General features: G+C 38.6%; 1 protein-coding gene across 9 annotated transcripts in view; it reads right to left on the bottom strand.

Moving 5' to 3' along the window:
* Window positions 1-24,143, bottom strand: part of MGA (MAX dimerization protein MGA) — a 59,017-nt gene that overhangs the window by 18,700 nt on the left and 16,174 nt on the right. For 7 of the 9 annotated variants that reach the window (XR_008431323.1, XR_008431322.1, XM_053944699.1 and 4 more), the window contains 15 exons: window positions 21,253-22,186; window positions 20,839-20,926; window positions 20,545-20,640; window positions 18,096-18,224; window positions 16,605-16,703; window positions 14,591-15,234; window positions 13,609-13,966; window positions 12,487-12,710; window positions 11,510-11,650; window positions 11,107-11,182; window positions 9,222-9,742; window positions 7,438-7,735; window positions 5,104-5,736; window positions 4,204-4,500; window positions 1,098-2,794 (listed from right to left, as the gene is read on the bottom strand). Coding sequence is in view for 7 of the 9 variants with exons in the window: in XM_053944699.1 (XP_053800674.1) it covers window positions 1,098-2,794; window positions 4,204-4,500; window positions 5,104-5,736; window positions 7,438-7,735; window positions 9,222-9,742; window positions 11,107-11,182; window positions 11,510-11,650; window positions 12,487-12,710; window positions 13,609-13,966; window positions 14,591-15,234; window positions 16,605-16,703; window positions 18,096-18,224; window positions 20,545-20,640; window positions 20,839-20,926; window positions 21,253-22,186 (6,235 nt within the window). In the remaining 2 variants the exon portion in view is untranslated. The remainder of the gene's footprint in view (window positions 1-1,097; window positions 2,795-4,203; window positions 4,501-5,103; window positions 5,737-7,437; window positions 7,736-9,221; window positions 9,743-11,106; window positions 11,183-11,509; window positions 11,651-12,486; window positions 12,711-13,608; window positions 13,967-14,590; window positions 15,235-16,604; window positions 16,704-18,095; window positions 18,225-20,544; window positions 20,641-20,838; window positions 20,927-21,252; window positions 22,187-24,143) is intronic. The other 2 variants (XM_053944700.1, XM_053944702.1) reach the window with 2 other exon arrangements.

The following is a 24,143-nucleotide window of genomic DNA, read 5'->3' on the forward strand; positions in this document are numbered from 1 at the left end:
TGTCTGCTGTCGCCACAACAGCAGCCATTTCACTCACAGGCCCCTCCCTGTTACCAAGCAGCAGTTCAAGGAGGGCACCTTTCCTAGCTGGCTCCTGTAGTACCTGTACCAAGAAGTAATTGTCCAGATGTTCTAGGAATCCTCTAGACCTGTTTGTACCAAAGAACTCTAGTCTGATTTTCAACTGCAAGAGGACTACATTAACACAAAAGGACTAAAAGAATTCTATCCTGAAGACACAACAATTCTCTCCTATTTTTAATTTGTCTGTTTTTCAACTCTTCTCCAGTTTAACCTTTCTCTTCTCACTTGTATTTCATTCCAAGAAAAGGCTATCTTAGTTCATACGTCCATTTGACGGATTCATAAAACAACAGCTTCATAATTTTAAGTAACAATGCACTGTTTCATAAGTCTTGTAGTAATATGTAAGAAGTAAAGGAATTACACATTGGATTACTTTATTTTAAATTTTGGGTTATATTTGATGGGGATTTTATGGGCATTAAAATCTAAATGTATCTTAACTACACTAACCACAAAGTTTTACCTGTTTCTGTGACTTCTGGAGCAATTTGCTTTCTATCAAATATGGAATGACAGCTCTCACATACTATTCAAATGCATTATTAACTTTAAAAAGGAATTCAAGGATGGATTCAAATACTCCTTCCAGAAATAAATGTTAACTAAGGCTACAAAAACTAAATAGAAGAAAACATCTTAAAGTAACAGAAATACTAGATTGGCCACTAGGTTTTTGGATCATTAAGTCACAATACAAGTAAGCAAATTATTTGAGTAAATACTGGAGGAAGACAACCTGCAACAGTTCTATTACCAATTTTTCAATATAACTCCTGTTGTCTGAAAAACAGGCAATTTCTACAAGGCCACTACACTGCTATCTAAAAAAATGCAACTAAGAATTAGAAGATATTTTCACTTGGAAGCCCAATTTACACTTCCTAAGGAAATTGAAGTCCAAAACACAAACATCATACTCTGTCTTTCAAATCCATGGGTTATGACATGTTAGTTGGTCAATTAAAAAAAAAAAAGAAAAAATATCCCTTCATAAATAGCTAAATGCTTACCACTTTTTCAACATCAATTTCCTCTTCACTTGGGAAGTCAGAAGCACCATCCAGCATCTCATCAGCAGAATCATCAGTTTTTTCATCCTCTTCTTCCTCCTCCTCCTCATCTTCGTCTTCATCCTCTTCCATATCATCAGAAGTTATATCAATAGTGGGCATGTAACCTTTTTTGTGTGCTCTCTGTTCTGGTGCTGTCAGGAAGTCACTTTTCTCTGATGTATCAGCTTTGTTATCTACTTCACTTCTATTTTCTAAAGGGGGTACAATGCTAGATATTTTGCTCCAAGAACTGTTAACATGTGTTAGAATATCATGGCCTGTTTTCATTTCTTCCACAGAATCACAAGCACCTTGCTCTTTGCTGTCACTGCCTTCCTGCCTAGCTATGTTTCTTTTGCCTTCCTCCCTATCAACTGTATGCTCTTCTCCTGAAGCATTATCCCATTCTTTTGCAGAACCAATTTCAGACCTACTTCTTGTTTTCTCACCTACATTTTCCCCTTCTACAGAGCCCTTGTACTCCCTCCTTTCCACATCTGGCTGTGCAGCATCACCCTGGAATTCCTGTTTGTTCTCAAACAGTTCAGTCTCACTTTCTTCCTCCTTGATCTTCACCTGTATATCTTGATCTTGTTGACTGTGTAGCTGCCCAGAACTTGCTGTGTTGTCCTCGTCCATCTGTGTCTGAGCATCTTCCTCCTCAACTTTTATTGGTTTCTCCTCCCATTCAGCATTTGTTTGTTTCTGCCCATGGTTCTTCAACTGTGCAGTCTCCCGATTCTCAAGAATCTGTGAATGTGCATTATCCAGGGGAGCAACTGAAGACTCATCTGATGACCCACAAACAGAGTTAGCTGAAACTGCCTCCACAACAGTTTCAGAACTGACAGAATCCTCTTTCTCTTCTGAAGCCCCTTTTTCTTCCTCATCATTTGGCTTCTCACTGATGTACGAATGGTCAGATGATATGACATAAGCAGAAACATCTTGCTGAGGAGGAAAGCTGTCATCACAAGAACTTTCTAGCACCTTCGAGTTCTTCTCCACTATCTCTAATATAGTGGAATTTCTATCACCACTAGGTGTGACTGTGCCAGATGCTGACACTTCAATAGCATTTGACTGGTTAACTGACAACTCATTTTCTTCTTGTTTCCCATGTGGCACTGTGACACCAGACTCTGTAACTTCCGTGTCACTTGAGCTTGGAGTCTTCCCATTCTCCTTCTGCTGAGCAGCACCTGAGTCCTCTTTCTTGCATATTTTCCTGTAGTCCTTCTTCATCTGAAGAGATGCAAAATGATGAAGAATAGAGTTTGGCACAGTCTTCTGTCCTGGGAGCTGAAGTAAAGCAAAATTTCCGGACTGTAAAGGTATGAGATTAGCAGTGGTGGCTGACAGACCACCCGAGCTGCAGGTTATTTTAGACTCAGAGGCTGTTTGGTTTGTGACACTGCTGACAGCAGAGGAAGAGATCCTAAGAGTCAGAGTGCCTGCCTGTGACACAAAACTTGTTACTGAAGGAAGTAGAGAAGATGCTTGAGTGGCTGGGTTGGATGGAGGGGACAACTTGGGTACTGCAGTTTGTACAGCTGAATTTGCAGCAGGAGAAGTGGAAGACACAGAGGAAGTGGGAGAAACAGGTGATTCAGGAGGCTTGGAAGGTGCAGGCAACCGGATCCCTACAATAGATCCTGCGAGGAAAACAAAACGTCAAATGAGACTTTCTCAAAGCAACTTTTTTCTTCCATTTTTAGTATTTGATTCTGTACTAGAAGCAGACTTCACTCTCAATGATCATAACGGAATCAGGTTTTTGACCACAAGTTCTCAGTGGAAAAGTTGGTCCTGCATAAAGACATATAAACTTGAATTTTTTTAAGTAACACCACAAGAAAACACATGAATTGCCCACTCTAAAACCACAGACTTAATGTTAAGTTCTAGCATTAAGCTTTTTGATGAAAAAGACATAGCATTGAAAGTCTTGCACTCTACTTTCCCATTTTATATTTATTGGAAAACAAGACAATTGGGTTTTTTCAAAGTAAAAAAGAAAGTAAAAAATAGTATTTAATTTTAAAATATTTTGGTTTTTCTCTCAGAAAAAGACTTCCAAAGAGAAAAAACTATGTCAAAATTACTCAATTACACCACCATCTTTTTTTACCTTTATGAACTCTTCTGCAGCATTTTAACACCCATAAAACAAGGGGGAAAATATTGCCAACCAGCAACTAGTTTATTTTGTTCAGCAAGAGCCTCAAAACAGAAAGAAATTAAATAAACTTGTTGACTGATTCTTTACTACACCTCATGCTCAAACCTCAATTAAAGTGTTTCCTCTCCTCCCCATAGTTTTATCTACTGTGCTTGCTTCTGCTCTCCCTTCCACCCCACTCTATCACCCTGTCTTTGAGGTGTGTTTTGAAACAGGGAGAACAGAAGAAAAGGTCTTACTACAGAGCAAACCTGCATTTTAAGTACATTTGGGTTAGAATTTATAAATACATACAACAGCATACCCAACCTGCAATTTCTAACTCTTCCAACCCTATCTTCAACTGTGTACTAGAGAAATAGCTGAAAATCTATTTTCAGCTTATTTTTCATCTCACACTCTTAAGGAGGAAAAAACCTGGCAATTTTGTACTGTAGTGTAACATTTCATCTGACTATCTTCTATGAACACACTAACCAACCTGGAAACCTAACAAAAACAGAGCAGTACATCCAATGAAACATGAGTAACAGCTCATTCTTTTAAGAGAATCTCCAGCAATAATTGTTTTTGAATCACCAGGTCGAGTCTTGTAAGTTGCGACAGTACAATGGGCATGACTCCACTGCCACACATCCATATAGGCTCTTTTACTTGCTCCCAAACTTTGTTGACTTAGCTATTAACTGCACTTTCTGAATATTATACACATGGTATTTAAGTTGCATTACATCTGAATAATTACACTATGTTCTTCAACTACTCACACAGAACCAAATTAGACCCTGTTCAATTTCAGCAGGTGAAAGCAACACGTTTACCTCATTGTTCATTTCTGAGTAACACACCAGTCAGTAACGAAAGAAGCACTGGACTTTGTACCTGGATTGCGGAGCACCACTGGCTGCACGCTGGGCTGAGCACCCGCAGTTCGAACCTGCTGCAGGGGAACAAGCTGAATGATCTGCCCATTGGGATGTCTGAAGAGGTTCACAGCCCCAGGGCTCCTCAGAGGCTGAAGGACCATCTTCTGCCTCTGTGCCACCTGCGTGTTCAGCGGTCGCAGAGCAGAGGCTGTCTGGTGCACTGGAATCAGCAGCAATCGAGGCCCAACACGTTTGTCTGTTCCAGGAGCTATCTTTGGGGGAGTCTTACTTGCAGCTTGTGGAACAGTATCTTCTGAAATATTTTAACAAGTTACAAAAAAATCACTTTAAGAGACTGCCTACAAATCAGGCATTATTCTTAATAAATACAAGTGCAAATATTTTGGAAACAACTGCATCTCTTTTAAATTTATTCGAAAGCGAGTTTTTATCTTTTTATCCACAGAATGCATGGAACCAACCAGGTCAGAACAGTTTTGGGTTTTTTCTGTGTAGCTCCACTGACATTTTTCAACCACAACACAGAATGGTAATTCCCTACCTAATTCCTGAACTCTGGGCCGACGATTAAATTCTAGCAGTCATAACTGTGCTATGTATTTCTATAGCTCAAAGGATGATGTGAAGCTTCCAGCTCACTTCACAGCAGTCACTAACCAGATAGTTACATTTTTTCCTTTCCCTACCAGTTCAGTCTGGAATGCAAAAAAAACAACTTAAAGAGATGACATTAGGGGGATGAATAGGGTTTTTTATCCTGTTTTGGAAAGGGGGGCAAGGCAAATGAGTCCATGTTTAAATTGAAACCAGATGCAGACTGTATTATAGTTGTGAAAAGAAGCAGAATTTTAAAAACAAGTGTTTGCAGTAATAACCCAAAGCACCTAAGCATTACCTCTTTTTGGATTCTGTGGAGGACTTGAATTAACTCCTGATAGTATCACTGGAACAGAGACAGCAGAGGAAGTCAGTGTGGTCACCACAGGTGTAGCTGCTGCAGCTGTTGTCAGTACAACTGTGGAAGTGGATGTTGTGACAACAGCACAAGTAACGGTTGGTGGTGTTACTACAGTTTTTGGGAATGACGTAGTTGCTACTGCTGCGACAATCCCTGTTGTTTTTGTTGTGCTCACAGTAGCAGGAGGAGTGGTGGATGGAGTAGTACAGGTGCTGATTCCAGGTGTTGCAGGAGCAGCTGTAACTGCAATTGCAGGAGGAGAGCAGGGAGGTTCACCAGCTTTTGTCTGGCAAGGAGTGGTCACAGTAGATGCTGCTACACTGGTACTTTCCACAGTAACTGGAGAAGTGGTGGTGGCTGCAGTGACCGCAGGACAGACTGTGCACAGAGCTGGAGATGGCGTTGAAGGAACCACGGGAGCAATAACCGTGATCGGTGTGGGCTTGATACTGAGAAACTGTTGCCCTGAGGCAGCTTGGCGTGTGCTCGCTCCAGGAATCTTCTGCTGTAGAGCTCCCGATTTGTTTATCACAAACTGGGCAAACACGCCACCAGGTGAGGGTCGGGTAGCTGCAAATAAAAACTTGCACGTCAAAATTTTAATAGATTTCCTCTTTGCCTTTCATGAGGTGCTACAACTGTAATTTCAGCATGAATTTGAACCTCCTTTTTCTACATACCTTGTAATTAAGTCAAAACCTTTATGGCAGTCCTGGATATGCTTTACATGTTAGAAAGACCTCTGCCTTATTCCACTGCTGTAGCTTTTTATTGCATTTCTTCCCAGATACACAAAAGAATCAGCTTTTGAAGGGCTGCTCTTCATCATGCATCTATGGACAATCCTAACTAACAGTACAGGAAGACAAACATCTAAGTGAAATAATGGGCTCCAACTGTTTTCTAAATCTCAAATTCTTTGTGTAACAGTTTGTGTCATCTTTCGGTTTTTACTGCTTCTTGATTTTCATCCCCCTTCTACTGTATTCATCTTACACAGGCACAGGGGAAAGGGATGGGAAGGATACAGAGTTTCCGCTTCGAATTGCACTGACATTCGTGCAACTGCAGACTAAATGGAACAAATTTAACCAATGGAAATTAATCACTGTTAGGAAGATCCTTTACCTCATCCCTTACTCTCCCAAGGGACCAGAACACTGCATTTACATCACCCCAGATGCCTACAGATGAGTACAACAGAATAGAGATTATGGAGCAAGACCAACTTAAACACTGCAGTTACTTATGCATACAGCATTTTTAACCCAGACTATGCTAGAACTGGTACTTTTTACTTAAATCACATATGCTGCAATGACTTCACCCATCAATGAAACACAACCAGCTCTTTCACACTGCATAAACACACAAAACAACAAGTTTTATTACAGGACAAAAAAAACAACACACCCATTTATGCGGCAGAGAAAATTTAGGCAGAAAGAATAATAGATAATCAATCAGAAATTAAGGTTTTTCCAGGACACAGGTAACATCCTTTTCCCTTGCAAAGTTTCAGATCTTTAAATAAGGTGTGGGAATATGTGGATGGGTACTGGATTTCTCTTTTTAAACTCATGCAAGATGTAATAGTTAAGGGCAACTTCCTCTCCTGCCACACTGGGCTAACCATTTCAGTACCAACACAGATACACAAGTAACTCATGAATCTTCCAGTTTGTTTTTTTTTTTTTAAACTCAAAGTGCTGTCTAAATCCAACCCTGTTTAGCTTGTGAAAGTCAATGAGATTAGAGACTGGCGTGGTTATTGGCTGCACACCTGTTGGTTCACTAATCCAGATTTGGACCATCTCGTCTTTCACTGCTGCTTCACACATCTTTGGCAGTCACAAGAATTATGAGTGCAACATCAGCAGAAAATCTAATCAGTGAAGAACCACGTATTAGTTATACTTTACTAATTTGAAGTTAATCTGTGTTTGAGGAAAAGCAATTAAAAATTACAGTAACGAAACTCCAAACAAAAATTCCAGTTTATATTTGGAGAGTCTCCATCCACTCTGGTCTCTTCAAAATATGTTCTAGTAGCATTGATAAAACAACTAATAGTCAATATCTACAATCTTACTCTGAAGTCAAAATAAAACTTTCTGCTTTGAGGACGTTATTTATTGCAGAGACATCTTAGGTGGGCAATGCAGCCAAAGGCAGCATGCACTGTTGCACAGACATCAACATTAACGCTGTACACTCACACTGTACTTCAGCTTCACGCAATTTAAAACACAGTAATAAGTTCCAACCTACCTATCTGTCTCTGTGCTGGGGCATGGGTTTTCAGAGTCGTCACAGTGGGGGTTGAAGTAGTGCTGGTGGAAGATGTAGTTTTAGTAGCTGATGTTGTGGGCCCCTGGACTGATGGTGTCCCAGAAGCAGGAGTTTTAGCACTGGGTGTTACCTTGGAGATCACAGTACTGAGGGCTGCGATATCAAGTACTGTGGGCTGCAGCCTGCCTGTGATATAAGCTGCTAGCCGATTGGCAGGATGTAATGCCCCCATCTGTCCCAAAAGCAGTTTGGCCTGAGGATACCTTTTATCATTAACCTGAAAAAAGGGGAAAAGGGAAACTTTGTGAAAAGAACGCTAATTCACCACTTCTGGAGAAGTGTTTCATTCCATGGGACTTCTAAATGTCCTTTTCAAAAAAACATTGCAATTCCAAATGGGAATTCCTAATTTCCTCATTGCTCAGGAGAACTTCAAGTAAGTCTTGTTTTATCTTTGTAATATAGATTTTAAATGCTGCTCAGACTCTTGCATAAAACCAGAGTCCAAGGAACATGTGAAATCATTGAAATTAGGTAAGAGTGAAGCTAGCACCTGTTTTTCCTGTCCCATGCTTATGATGTAGTCCTGAATAAAAAAAGGTTTCCTAATTAAAGGACAATTTTGGATAAAATTCTCAAACCTAATTAAGACCTAGCATCACAAAAGAAAGAATACTGCTGACAATATACATTGAGACAAAACTTTAAAGAGCTTGTAAAAGCTGCATCAACTTTTTCCTCATCCACACTGTTGTCTGATACTGTAATTAAGGTATGATGAGTTCCCTAACTTCAAATTCCAAGCTGTAGTGGTAACGGACTGCATGGGAAAAAAACAGAACATCTTGCTGAATGTCAGGCTTTATGCCTAGTGCATAATGGGAAGTTCTGGTAGTGCAGCATTTTGCTTTCACATTGTTCGATAATACCTTCTAAAAGCCAAATGTATTTAAGACACTACTAAATGAACAGTAGTTTTTATTGATCAACTTTTATTGAAGGTAAGAAATCTCCTCATCTTTTTCTCTCCACTAGCTTCTCTTTCTGAGTGTGTCATATCCACAAAGCATCATGAAAGCATATTTTACTCTCATTTTCTAATTCATATGAATTTCCTCAAAGTGGTTTTACTATAACCACAAATAGCTGTGATGGAAAGAAAAAGATCTTCATCCTAATCCTGTAGTTCCTACTATTAATTCTTAACATCATGTCAGCAACATAAAATTGCAGGGAAAAGACCCTTTGAATTTAGGATTATGAAGTCTCTTGATGAAAAATATATATTCTACAAAGAGGATTCAGGCTGTTAGTGAAGATTAACAGTAAACTGTAGCAAAAAGCAATTTAGTATTTCCATTTTCATTTTAAAGTTTTGTCCCAGTGTATAATTCCCCAGAAAATATTTTTTCTGTGGACTCATACAGTCATTCATTTAGAAGAATTATATGTCAAAACCACCTTCAGGGGGGTTCCAAAAGAATTAAAAAGACCTTGAAAGAGATTCTGCACTTGGGTCAACAAGACCCAAATTGCCAAAAAGACAAGTTAAACCATCAGATTTCAGGATTCCGATCAGATTTCCTGTTATTGAGTAAATCTTGAAAGGGATAAGCTTATGGAGAGGAATGCCACCAGATATCAAGAACTCTTGTCTGGACAGGCAAAAGACATATTAAAGAGTGTTCTCCCCTTCAAGGAGTTCTGGGATAGTACTGGATGAAACTGCATCTAATCTCCCCAGTAAAGGCAGAGAGACCCACCTGAATCGAGCCCGAGGGGCTCGTATTAGCATTGCATTTGTAGACAACCAGCTTTCCCGCAGGAGAAACCCCTGCAGAAAAAGGCAAGCCTTTGCCCCCATGCAGCTTCTCCCGCAGTTTGTCCACTGGGTCTGCCCGCATGACCTTTACATTTTCTGAGTTACTGCATGATGCCACTGTGCTATCAGGAGTCTCCAAGACAGGGATCTCAGGCTTCTCCTCCTTGTCCTGGTAGGACGGCACTGAAATTTTCACTCTGGAGGAGCTGACAGAAGGATGGTTCTCATCCTGGGCCTTGTATTCCGAAGCCAATTCAATAATGAAGCTACCCACTTTGAGGCACTGTGGCGTGTTATTGTTGATATGCTGTGATAAGATGGTCAAGATCTTATTGTGATCTTCCTCCAAGTTGCAGTCAGAGATAATCTCGATAAGTTTGGTTGGTTCACCTTGAGTGGTGTGATGAACATAGGAGGTGGAGAAAGAGTCCCCCTCACTACGGGAAGAACACGAGCTTTTCTCTGAGAAAGAATTGAAATAGGTTTCTGCAATACTATGGCATTTTAAGCACCTGGATAGTCAAACAATTTCATTCTGCCCACACCTCCACCCTTAGCTCAGCTCAGCTGCTGGCCAACAGCGAGTAAAAGAACTGTTCAAAGCATCACTTTCCCTTGCAGAACTTCACAAACAAGCAAAAACTCACTGCAAAACTAATGTAATTATTTCTCATGGTTCAATCCCTGCAGCCATACCACGTCACATGGTCTCCCATTGCATCACAAGCTAAACAAAGCTGAGTTGTTTCAATACATGGGTGAAAATTCTCCAAACACACCAACATGGTAGAAAGCATCACTGGTTATTCAAGAGATGGCACTTTTCTCTGAGTCAGAAAAGCACTCATGTCCTACAATGGCATAAGTGGACATGCCACTAGCAGAACTGTCTTTTGCAGAAGATGTGTAAACAGAAGTGTGGCCTTTTGTTGTCATTAGAGCTGCAATGCCCCTTTTTGCAAAACTAAGGATGTTGAGCCCTGTGTCCTGGCCATTTTAATTTCACCTACCAATGCACCAGCATTTTCAACTAATTGTATTATTTTTCCAGCCTTAAATGTAGCATGTGCTGTTGTATACATTAAACAGTAAAAAGATCAGCTCAAAAGGGCAGATATGGTTCATTAGTGGATGACACAATGCCTCTACAGTATATGTCTCATTTATAGCTTGTAACATGATTTGGGCCGCTTCAGACACAAAAAGAACATGGATGTCTAGCCTATTTCTTCACAAGCTAGAAACTCAAACCCAGTATCACTAACACAGCAAAATTTCAATTTTTCAACTTGAACTAAACAAATTCAACATCAAACAATTCCAAATATAGCATAGGCACTTCCTTGTCCCAACCAGTTCTATGTGAAGAACACGAGGATCCCATCCTCTCAGTACTACTTGGATATTTAATTCTTCAGTAACTACAAAATGGTAGTAAAGAAAAAAAAGTGGGAGAAAAAAATACCCAGACAAAGCAAAGCCATTCATCTCCATTCCTTTCCAAGTATCTAATAATCTGTCTTGAAGACAAATCTGCTGTGCAGTTTTATACTTTATTGCTAAACAAGCTACTGGTAGCACTTGTCATTTTACACTTAGAGCAGCAGCACGTGCTGGATATTTAGTCTGCTGTATCTCCATGTGTCCCCCTCCAGCTGCTCAGAAAACAGGAAACTGTATGCATGTCGTAAGATTTTTATTAACAACTGTAACAACCCCCCCAAGCAAACACACTTCTGTTTCATCAGTAGCTATTTTTTTTAAGAATTACCACAAAAACCTGTAACTACCAAGAAGTGGAATTATACTCCAGACTCAGCTCTTACCTCTTGATGTGTCTTTGTCTTTGTCTACCTCACAGGTTGCCTTCTCAGGAGACTGAAGCTCTGGTTCTTGCTCCTGCTGGAGGAAAGAAATGCAAGAAAATATTCACCCTATACATCTTACTTCCACACCAAAAATCACAGCACAAAATTAACTAGGTCACTGCAAATCATAGAAATATGTTCTCTTTGACTGTGTTACAGGTTTCATCTTAGAAAAGAAAATGTGTATCACAGTAACAGGGTAAGTTTACCAGCACTGCAAAGTGATTTAGGCTCCACCTTCTACCACCAAATGCAAGTCAAGCCCTCATGTCATGTAGTTTCTGGGGGGAAAAATTACTTCACTATTTTCAACATTTCTGCCTATTTTATAACATACACTAGTTACAGTGTGACTTCTTACCTTTACACTACAACTCTGTGAATCACTTTTGTCTTTTTGCTGCTTTTTTTCCTCTCTCCTGTGTTCATAGGCTCGCACCCTTGCACAAGTCATTAAACTTTCAAAGTACACGTAGACAGGATCCTTGTCCTCCTCTCGAATCTAAAAGAAAAAATAAAGAGACAAAACCCTCTTTTCTCTGTTCTGGATGCACATCAGATTCACAAAAGAGCTTTGCTTTCTAAAAGAACTTCAACATAAATGCTTCAATAGTAAGGGTCAAAAGAAAAGTCTAGCATTTAAAGCTAGATCTGCCTTCTCAGTGTCATCACATAGCCACCAGCAGCGCCCTGAAATTCAAACCCATTCAGATATTCTTCTAAGTGAAGAAACAAATCCTAAGTGCCATGCATTGTTTAACATTATCTGGTATACATTAAATAGCTAATCTGGTATGTTTGTTCTTCAGATATAACTACGCTCCACTCTACAGCTGTTTTTCCTCTACTGCTGTTGTTGCTTTTGTCTGATACTAATGTGAGGGGAGACACGAAGCCAGATTCTTAGAACACTGGCAGTGAAACATCAAAAAAGAACAAAAAAAAATACTCCAGAACTACACTGAACACTCTCTATCTCAACATTTTTTGCAAGTAATTCATACTTAGATGGGCTACATTATGTAGCTAATAACTTTTACTAACATTACAGGAATAAAAATAATTTTGACAAAAATAGCATCTATTATTATATTTTTAAATGAGACTATTAATGAATCATAATCACCTTCCACCATTTCCATATTGCTATAATAAATTCTCAACAGAAGAGGGACATAGTAAAGATCTATATACATCCTAGCTTATCAACACACCTATAGGTAGTCAGTCCTAGGCTCTCACCTCAAACTTCTCTACAATTGCCTAGTACAGAGGCAGTATTTGTTTTAATTTTCAGTACAAGGAAAAACATACATCTCTTTTTTTTTTTTTGCTTACCACGGGATTGGGTCTAGGAGTATATATTCTGCCTGGTTTTGTTCCACTGGAAGGTCTGTTCTTACTAGGAAGCCACACTTCTGGGTTGGGCAGTACCATAGATTTAACTGGTTCAATAACAGATGGTGTTGGGACATAAATTGGCTCTGGATCTACTTCACCTTCCACCCTCACCCACAATGGACAATTCCTAACAGGTTGTTCTGGCTCTGAATCACAGATAGCTGAAAAAAAAAAGAAAAACCAAAAATTACTTACAAATAAACCACCATCTAACACAGCAGTAACAGAATTTTTTGTTTGAGTCTGAGGTCTAGCCATGCAGCAAGCACTAATCCAAACTGCCAGAAAACACTTCTGGATGCTTTTCTTGCTTCAAATTCTAGTAAAAAATGATTGGGATTTGTCTACAAGGAAGAAGAAATAAAAATAAAGATGTTTCTATACTAATCCTCATTTCTCACTTTTACTGTGATAGAAGATCTGCAAAACCACTGAAAATTAGTGACCTCCACTGATGCTTCTTACTGAAAAATCGCAAAAAAAAAAAAAAAAAAAATCCCAGACCTGTATACTGCAGATATATGGAAGAATTTATTTATTCCAGTAGAACACCAGAGAATACTTTGTGTTAGCTATTGCTAAAAGTATTGTTAGGAAGAAACTGAAAATGTAAATTCATGGGCAGTTTCTACCAATTTGGTTTTCTGAGCATACCTTAGGCCAGACCTAAAATTACTACAAATAACTATACTTCCAAGGAAGTCCATGAACTCTACAGCTATAAACAGCAACTGAAAATGCAGCTCTAGATACTGACTTGTTTACAGGGAAAGATAACAGCACTGTAACAGTCAACATTACCAACAATGACAGCAGTAATTATCCCATATCCATCACAGTCTTTAAAGACATTTGGAGAGTTGAAGAGTTTAAACTACCAAGAAGAAATTCCAACTATTTGATTCAATAAATAACTACACAGACTGATCACATAAGAATTAAAAAAAAAAAAAGTTATTTCCTGTAAGTAAGCTGGATTTAGCAATGGCATCCTACATACTAAAAAAAATGCCCACCATGTTTGGTGGTTTGCTATATGTAATCTCCACCAATACTCACTGTATTCCACCCTTTTTCTCTTCTTCCTATCCTTCTGCTTTATCTCCTCTTCTTCCCCATCACCCTCTTCTTCCACGTCTTCATCCTCTTGCTGCTGTCCTTGTGTTCCGAACAGTACAAGATTTCCACGCACAGCCTTTTTCATCATTTTCTTATGTTTTGATCCTCCCTTCACCAGCAAGACCCTTCTCTTGAGGCAGGTACACCCAAACATGCAGTCTGGCCTGCGGCAGTGGGTCGGCTGACGCTTCTCCTGTGCCAGACTGGCACATATGCAACCCAGTCGGCAGAAATCATTGTTACAAGGAGGTGCTCGTCGTCTTATTATCTTGTGGATAGGTTTGCTTTTAAGAGATGCCTAAAAAAAGTTTTAAAGAAGCATGAACTTCAAATTTTAATAAGAGGAATATTTTGGTAAAATGTAATCAAGCATATGCAAAATTGCTATTCAAAGTTCATTTAGAAAAGCTGTCAAGCTACATTGTTTACGTACAAAACTTGTCCCCTATACCACAAAAACCAAAAAAAAAACCCCACAAACAGAGTTTGGATTTGAAGTCTTTTGAGAGGCAACTGGAGACAACAAAACCATCCTGGTAATAAGTAGTATGTGAAAAAAGCAAAAGTTATTATGTGACAACCAAGTTACATGACCAGAATTTTCTTGCAGTTAGCTCAACTGAAAACATACAAATGAAAATAGCAAGGAGATGCAATTACTGAATAAGAATTGTTTTAACCCTAATTTTAATTGTGAGAATTTTTAAAAATTCAAATTATTTATAATTTCTATCAATATGCTATTATCACAATTAGCTTTTTCTCATACTGCTAAGTCAGCACTCCTCAAGTTTCACTGCAAAGACCACACCACAAAGGAATCTCATGATCCTTAGAAGCTTCAGTGTTATCTTCTGCTTCACTATGCAACATCCATAAATGGGCAGATTAAAAGAAAAGAAAGAAACTATGACAGATGTACCTGAGCTGTAAGTAGGGTTACCAAGGAGATGTCAGCTCGCTCTTCTGTAATATAGGTCCGTGGTTTCCCATCCCAGAGAGCAGAGTCTTCCAAGTCCATTAACTTCACTTGAGATTTAGACAAACCTGGTGGACGAGGTGCTTGGTGATGCTGTGGTGCTTGACGCAAACTGATCTGTTTTGGAAATGTATTTTCATCCACAGTTGGCAGCACAGAACCATCTGCTTGGTTACTCAAACTGCTAGCAGACTTAGCAGCCTTTTCCCCTGATACTGATGAGATCTGTTTCTGCTTTGGAGGAAAAGGTGAAGGTAAAATAGGTTTGTAAGATGATTTTACTCTACTGTTTGTAGATGCCTGTCTAGTTTGAGTCTTTGTTTTCCTAGAGGTAGAGGATGGAGGGACAGGCTTCAATGTGTAAGATGTTGATGGAATTACAGTGGACTGCTTCTTTAGAACACTGTCCAGCGTTCGAACATAGCTAGTGCTCTTAGTGGGAAGCTGATATACCACAGGAGAAGTGGGAGTGTTAGACGAGAATCCCATACTTGTTTCCATCAATTTCCCTTCATTTTCCAGGTACTCATCCAGCTTGTCACTACAGAACGCTGAGCGATTCTTCAATGAACCTTCTGAACTGCCACCTAAATAAATAGAGAGTACTTTAACTCCTGGAGTTAAATTTTATAATAATCAAACATGGTAGATAGGTAAATATATCGCTCAAAAATGCACTCTTCTACAAGAATAGTATATAATATAATCCATTCTGAAATACAACCAGCAGCCTGCACAACTATTTTTGTGGAGATCTTGCACATGTATTTGTGGTGGGTTGGCCTTGGCTGGACTCCAGGTGCCCACCAAGCCACTCTATCACTCACTTTCTCAGCAGAATTGGGGGTTAAAAATAAGCTGCAAAAAAACCTCATGGGTCAATATAAAGGTAGTTTAATAAAGCAAAAGAAAAGGCAGTGTGTGGAAGGAAAGGGAAATAAAATATTTACTCTCTATGTCCCATCAGTAGGTGATGTACAGGCACTTCTCAAGAGGCAGGGCTTCAGAACAAGTAGTAGTTAATCCAGAAGACAGACATCGTAAATAACAAGTCTCCTCCCTCCTTCTCCATCCTCTTAAAATTTTATTGCTGAGCAGACATACAGTATGGAATATCCCTTTGGTCAGTTTGAGTCAGCTGTTCTATGTCCCTTCCCACCCACTGCTTACTGCTGAGGGGGGAATGCTGAGAGGCAGCCTTGATGTCTTGTGAGCACCGCTCAGTAGTAGACCAAACACTGGTGTTACCAACACCTTTCCAGCTGCCAGTCCACAGCACAGCACTGTGAAAGCTGCTGTGGAGAAAACTAATTCCAGCCCAGCCAGACCCCACATAGCATTTATTCACAAAAACACTACAAGCCTTCTCTGCTTCTATTCTTACTTTATTTGTCCTAAACACCTGGCCTACCTGGTATAGCACAACATATATTCCAGATAAGTATAGAAGTGCAGAAGGCACAATACAAACATTTAATCTAAAGTAAAATATTGACAAATTTTCAACAATCCATTTGAGGTATGGCAAAGTAATCAAATATGTGAGGAATACCTGCTCTAACTGGAGTTAAAAACACACCAATATAAATGAAAATTACTAAGGTTCATTAGGGTCCCTGAGGCAACAGAATTCTGGAATTACCATACTTCCATATGAACTCAAAACTCAAAAACAAAAACAAAACTATTACAGCTTTGATCTTCACTCCAGCCTGCTATGTAGAACAGAACACGTATTTTTATTTTACTCAAAGTTTCTCTCTTCCCTCATTAATCTCCATTCTGACTATGGAATCAGTAGTAAAAAATTCTTTAATCATAACAATCTCAATATAAATAAATGCATCTCTTATTAAGACAGAGACAAATATCAAATAGCAAGGTCTGTGAAAGGTCAGGAAAATGACCACATGTTGGAAGTATGTACATTGATCTCTCTCTTTTTACTTTTTTTTACCTTCATTTCTAGAAGCACCATGAAGCTTCCCTCGCCAGCCTTTGATTTTTGTGAAATCATTTGTCTTTCCTGTCCTGGAAACAAAAGAAAATCCAGTATCTGGAAAAGAAGAAAGCTAGCCTCAGTTTATGAACGAAGTTTAATTGCATCAGTGCCTTAGCAAACTCTGCTTATTCCTCTTCAGGGATAGGTGAACAGTAGCAAAATCAAAAGGTGTGAAGCAACTTAATTTTTCCTATGTTTTTTTAAATTAACAGAATACTTAACAAGAAGGCCAAGTTTCCTGTAGAGTTCTGCTCCATGGCCAAGCATCTGCAATCCCACACAAAAAGTGTTTCCTTTATTTTCTGTTTTAGTCTCCTTGGCAATGAGCAAAAGCAGTTGGCTCCAAAAGTCTAATGGGCCAATCAACTAATGAGTAGGCTAAAATGGAAGAGGCAGACTTTGAGCTCATACTACAGCTTAACTCTGCAAAAAGAGTATTTTGATTCTCTCCCCTCAGTTGGGCCAATGACTTTTATAACATCTGCAGAAACTTCATTTAATATTTACTGCTCTGTCAAATTCAGATGAGTATCTATCCGGGACATGGCCAGTAAATAACCACAAAAGGCAAACAGTTACATCTCTGTCAAGTTATGCATCAACTGTGGGAGCTAAGATGGAATGTAAAAGTATTAACAGGGATCTGTGTGGCAGTTTAACATATTCTTAGGCTAGAAATAATTGCACTGGACACTAAGCTGACTGAGGTCTTCTGAATTGAATCTTCCTCTCCTGCAGTGTAAACAATCTGAAATTCAACGTCTGCCTCTACCAGCTCCTAAAAGTAGTAGATTAAGAAAGACATAAGTAATCAGAATATTACAGTGGGAGAAACAGTTAAGCAGAAGACAAATAAGCATATAAGATAAGCTATACTTTGTTCATCCAGTTCACTATTGAAAACAGTACCTACCAACAGTATGAGAATCATAGTCACAGTGTGATTCACAATATGAGAAACACACTTGTTTGGATACCAATCAAGTTTAAAAAAGAACGATCAGTCACAACTTTTGTAATAAATAATTATAGTGAAGTTATAGGGTAGCCCCCATGTGGCATCTCAAGGCCTTCTTCTGGAAAATTCTGATACTCAGCTCTGTGAAAGACAACTTTTTTTTTTGTTTGGTATGTGAGCAACATCAGACAAATTCAGATTGTTTAATCTTTTTCTGAGCAATTTGAGAGGTCAGTATAAAATAGACAGATACTATTACTGGATCACAACCATCACAAAACGGGAACTCTCAAAATAATCCAACCACAATTACTCAGGACTCCTTGCCCAGTAACCACAAAATGATCTATGGAAGTTCTCCTATTTTGTCATTTAAGTATAATTTTAATCTCTTTAGATACCAAGTTGAACTAAATACCCATTCTCTCCTTCTCATTGATAATAAAAAGGCGACACTTGAGGTTACAGCAAATTCATATTCCACCCACCTGGAGAATTGGGGTTGGTACCTGGATAGCTCCACAAAGAGTAATTTGAGTAGGAAAGAGGAAGTTGCACACCCAAATATTTCAAGTCAATGCTCATTGTTGGGTCCACAGAATTCAGCTTCAGTCCCACTACAAGAAGCATGTAACAATAAATGTCTCAAGGAAGCAAGATGTTAGGAAAATTAAGATATTCACTAAAAGATAAACCATTCAGTGACCATGGGCTTTTCTGGCATTTCCCCACCATTTTAAGAGACCTGAAAAAAAGCATTAGTGCCATAACAGTTACTTACATTGGATTTATAGCAGGTATAAATTGAAGAGCGTGGGAATTTGAGAAAAAAACTTAATTACTTTTCATCAGTTTTTTGACTGCTACTGAAGTTTTCACAGAAATTTATTAACCACTGTGCCAGTGTTGTAATAAATCTCAAAACCTTCTGTCTGTTTTTCTGAATGTATCACCATTTACATCTTTGAAGGCTAGAGTTACTCTCTGAACCCAACTCAGTTGGTTGATATTTCATATCCCTAAGTTACCAAGCCTGCCAGCAGTAGTTACACATCCCCTTTTGTACTGAGCTAAACTCGTGCAAGAACATATATCACTCATACATCAGCTTCAACCAGCAATAAGAGACAACAAACCACACCTTAGCTCGAAGAACGTGTGTGTGTGTGTGTGTGTGTTTGACTGTTATGATACAAGTATGAGTTTAGACAGCAGTTTCAGGACTCATTTGGTCTTGAAACAGGGGGGGAAATGGCTATAAAGAAATTAAACAATCTGTGTCATTAAAGGCACTGAAGCATTTGTGGCAGCATCAATATTTTCCTTCATTATCAATCCCCAATACTCAAATGGAAAAATTTACTTGGTAATAAAAGCTATTTTTGTCAATGGTAGAAAAAATATAGATACAGAAGTGATGAGAAAAGAAAAAGCTAGGAAAATTGATATTGCACCTTTTCAGGAAATATTTTTACACTGAATTCAAGAAACCACTGTCAATAAAATTCAGCTCACAGCTGGGAGCTGAGAACTTGTCTTTTGACTTTTAGCTATAGAAACTTTCAAATGTTGCTCCTGTTGCCCGCAAGTTTGAAATGAATACATTAAATGTATGCATCTTGAAACTGAGAATGTACGGCTTGACAAGACTCAAGAAACAAAGTCACATTTGCACATACAGTAGAAACCTTGTGCTGGCCGTACACATGTATGTTCACAAGTGGAAACACAGAGACCAGATTACCAGCAGCCTGAAAACAACTGACATGAAATAAATCTCAGGCATGGTTATTGAAACAGATACATCCAACATTGGAAATTATGGTCGCTACCAATCAAGAAAATAAAAATTCTTCAGATGTCCTCTTCTTAGCCTAATGCTTGCCATTTCTTTTCCATTTTGTAGTATCTATGAACTGCTCAAAGCCCTGCAGAAGGCACCTCACACTTCAGGTGGAGAAAAACCATGTGGGTTGTACATGTTCCCAGCTGCAGGATCATCTCATGAGTAAAACAGTCCTCGCCAGTGCTGTAATAGCCAATGTATCACACAGCTGCCAACACAATGTAATTTTATACTTTTTTTGGGTAAAGGTAACACCTAGGAGGTCCACAATAAAATCCTAAAATGGCTTAACATTGCTAGTTCTCATCATACACCATGCATAAACCATTCAAGACAATCCAATGTTCTTCACCACAGAAGCCCTGTGAGGGCCCAGAACAGCTCATATCAGAGCCAAGATCAGTATTTGGAGACTCAGTGCCTATAGTATTACAGTTATGTGTTTGAAACGTTCAGGGTCACAACCTCAGGAGAATGAATGTTTCCATGTGTATCAATAATTTCATCACCTGCTCTGATGCCTACGTTAATGTCATTGGTCTCATGACTACCATTGCTGATGTCTTTCAACATCATCAGAAAAGAGAACTTGACTTTCCTCCATTACCTCAGGATAACATTGTATATAAATAGAAGATCACAAACTACAAGTACCTTGCTTGGCCCTTTAAAGTGGCTAGTGAACTGGATGAATAGGGACTCAAATCACAGTAAATGTAGTCTTTGTTAACTGTTGCTGGATCTCTACCTTTTCTACTCACCAAGAAATGCCTACTTTTATAAAGGAGTAAAACTAACTCTAACTGCTTTCAACCAGGTTTAGGTCATTACAAAACAGACACCGTCAGAAGGCTCAGCATCCTCTACAAGAGGCACATAACATGCAGACTCCTGCTCTCCTACTGGAGATTCAGGAGTCACCTTTTGCCACCTTCACATTTTCTAGTTTGCAACAGAAACATGTGCAGATGAGAAGCCACGTCCCAGCTGTATTAGGCATGCACAGTATTGGCACCAGTAGGAAATTATCAGCTGAGTATGACTAAGTGTAATGATCAATCAGGCTTATCAGTATGTACATGACCACTTACCTTCCTGAAGGCTAGGATGTATTACTTGTTTATGCCTCAAGGTCTTTAGCTCTTCCATCAACTCCTTTTCCAGTGCTTGTATTCTTGCTTGACAATCTACTCAAAAAAGAACATATAAAAAACATTTGCCATGCAAAAAAACTGACCTAATTACTAATTTTTCAGTGTGTCTTTACAAATTCCCTTATTGCAGGAAAGAGCCACTCACAAAAAAAAAAAAAAAAAAAAAAAAAAAAAAAAAAAAAAAAAAAAAAAAAAAAAAAAAAAAAAAAAAAAAAAAAAAGAAATATGTACCTGGATCACTTGTAGTCAACAGGGGAGCCTGAAGATTCTGTGACTCTTCTCCACCAGCTCTATCAACAGTGTTAATATCAAGAGCTTCCTACATACATGAAGAGCCTTGAGTAAGTTAAGATACCTTAAAACACTTATATACAAAGTAGGCCACATCAAATATCACCAAATTATTCAAAACATGTTTCGTAAACAAGCATGCATTCTTTTATACAGAACTCTAGATTCCTCTACTTTTCTCTAAGCTGCAAGAAGTAACACCATGTTATGAATAACACAGGGTCAAAATAAGAACAGATTTGGAAAGAGGCCACAAAACTCCAAATTCAGTTTAAAAGAAAATATAACTTCAGCTGTAAGCACAAAGGCTTTACAAGGTTTTTGAATTTTACTCCACAACAATGAGATTTTTACCTTTGATGCAAAGGACACAAAAAGAACACCATCAACATCTTCAAGGTCCGGTTTAACATCTGGAAGGATATTCCCAGGCTCCAGAGAAGTGTTCTTGCTGGCTACTACATTTTTCCCTATACCTTTAGGTGGTCGACCAGCCTTGGAAATTTTCAGTTTCCGGGGCCTTCCTCTTTTATTTGTAACTGATGATAGGGTGCTTTGATTGTTACCAGAGCCTTTGAGGGACATAGGGTTCTTCACTATGCCAGGCCTTTTTCTGCCACAGATCTCTTTATCTGGAAAGTCACAACTTACTGAGCCCCTGAGATTAAAATTAGGTGATTTGGATAGAGCCCACTGGGCCTCTCTAATTGAACAGTATTTCTGTGACATTTTACTCCCAGGAGATTCTTTCTTCATAACTAACTCCTTGGGCACAGTGACTGTGCCTGAGCAAGAGTCTTTGTGATTTTCAAAACACACAGGGGGCAAGGAATCCAGGATTGCGCTCAAAGGGGATTTATCCTTCTTGCAAGAGGAAAGCATGGTCTGCGGCAACTCAGATATCTTCACTGTGCTCTTTGTGACTGTACAAGGCTCCAAATAGACCACAGGCATCTTACCACTGTCCAGTTTTAACATTTTTGCTTTGGCAACACCTGAAAGACTGGTTAGCATACGCTTCCTAGATGTGAATTCTCCATCAATCCCATCTGTTTCACGGCGTCTCATTAGGTGTTTTTGTACAACAGGATCATCATCGTCAGTGTTGGAGTATTCATCGGTTTCTTCATCTGTGTCTTCCTGTTTCACAGTTATTCCTTGTGTGCAAATATTTGACTCGTAGTCATAGTCATCTACTGGCTCCTCTTTAACGACTACATTAAAGTGTCCATTTGGGTCCAATGGAGATGCCACATGGGAATTGCTTTCATAACTGCTAGCAATGGGACTGGGGTGATAGGGAGGAGACAAAACCAAAATACAACATAAGATTTTTATTTTATCAAATTTCCTTACCCAAAATTGTAACACCTCCCATAATTCTTGGTTATATTGTAAAAAGCTTCTAAAATGCTCCCAGACATAAGTCTGTTAAATAAGCTGACATTTACAAGCTTACATTTTTAGAAGTACTCAAGAAACCCCAAGAAATTGCCATTATTAGGAATAATCCAACTTCTTATCTGAAGGCAGCAGCACAACTTCCTTCCCTACTAATATCAGGGTGACATTTGCACTTTTTCCTCTTTTACTCAACATGAACTCATGCTAAGCTGTCATAGTTTGCTGTGTATCTTGTTAAGACACTAAAACCATTGTGCTTGCAAATAAGAAGCCAAGTGAGCCCTTTAAGCACCAAAATTTTAGTTAATGCACCCTGAAGCCACATACAGAAATTCCTAAATTCAACTGTTGTTTGAACAAATACAGAATACTAATATCCTACTGAATTCTGATGCATTTCCACTAGGTCTAAATCCTAACTTAACCAGAATTCAAAATACCATGCATTAGATACTGAAGACTAAAAGTACAGGCAACTCATAATGGGCTTCTGTGAGGGTCAGACCCATCAGTCAAAGAACTACAGTCACCAGTTTTCTTCAGTGTACCAGAACCAGGCTCCTTGTCATAAGAAAAAACTGCTAAGGTATGAAGCCAGAAACTCATATCCAGAATAAAACTCAGGAAAAAAAGTCAAAACTTATGTACTCAACATATCACATAGTATTCCAATAACACCTTTATACTTATTATATGATACACTATGTATAATTTAATTATGTTAAATTATTGTTGTCAACTTTGTGTCATTAAAATGTTATTAAAAGTAAAATTATTTGTTAATGACAACAATTTCAAGTAAAATTTAACATAATTGTAGTACTAATATATTATATAGAGAGTAAATATTGCTTTATATATACTGGAAGTATATATGTATGTGTGTCTATTTTATCATTAATATTTTCATCTCTACCCCTTTAAAGAAGTGCTAAGCCCCTTTGAACCCACAGCTGGGACTGAGAAAGGGAAAAAGAAGTGGAGGAAGAAGCTGCTTCCTTCTTGTGTAGACTGAGGACATACTTCAGGGAGAAGAGCTGGGACACACAAGAATCACAACATGGAGCTGGGAGTATTCCCTCCATGAAGAAATACTGCAGTATTAAAACAGGGAGCTGACAGTCAAGATACAAATGTATATATTTACATATAAAATTCTAAAGAGAAGCTACCTAGAAAATTTGTTGCAACTCATAAGGACACTAAGTAGCCAGCATTAAACTTAAAGCAAAAACACTACTCCTGAGAGAACAGTAGGCAGTAGGAGACTGGAATACCAATCCTGTTTTGTCTACTGTTTTCTCTGGACAATGAGTTTTCTATTAGAAATTTTCTAACTTTCACGTAATTAATAATGTGAAATGTAAGATTAAAAAGCCTTTCTCAGCCAGTGAGTTATTGTGAAAGTAATGAGAAGACAGACTACTTATAAGTTACTGGCAGCTGAGAATCCTGCCACAATACTAAGCTAAGAGACTGATTCAGCACAGCTCGTCCACAATTAAAGGGAATATTATTAAGACTCATCTGCTCTGCAACTTTAAAATTCTTGAAAATCAAGAGGCATAAAACCCTAGCAAACTCGCAGGCCGGGATTTCTATTTGATTCTATTTGGGATCTGGAACTAAAAAGCCTTGCTGTAAAACTGAAACTTCTAGACCCAAATATTGTTTTATTCCACATAATGCAACCATAAGCCGGGTGGTGACAAGAGTGAGGTATGACCCATGCATGTATATGCATGAGAAGATAAAGGATTTGCACAAAATCCTGTTTTAAGATTTTGATGCAATAACCAACTTCTCAAAGAATAAAAAAATTACTTTTAAGCATTGAAGCA

Source organism: Vidua chalybeata, chromosome 6, assembly GCF_026979565.1.
Source record: "Vidua chalybeata isolate OUT-0048 chromosome 6, bVidCha1 merged haplotype, whole genome shotgun sequence".
Classification (NCBI taxonomy): Eukaryota; Metazoa; Chordata; class Aves; order Passeriformes; family Viduidae; genus Vidua; species Vidua chalybeata.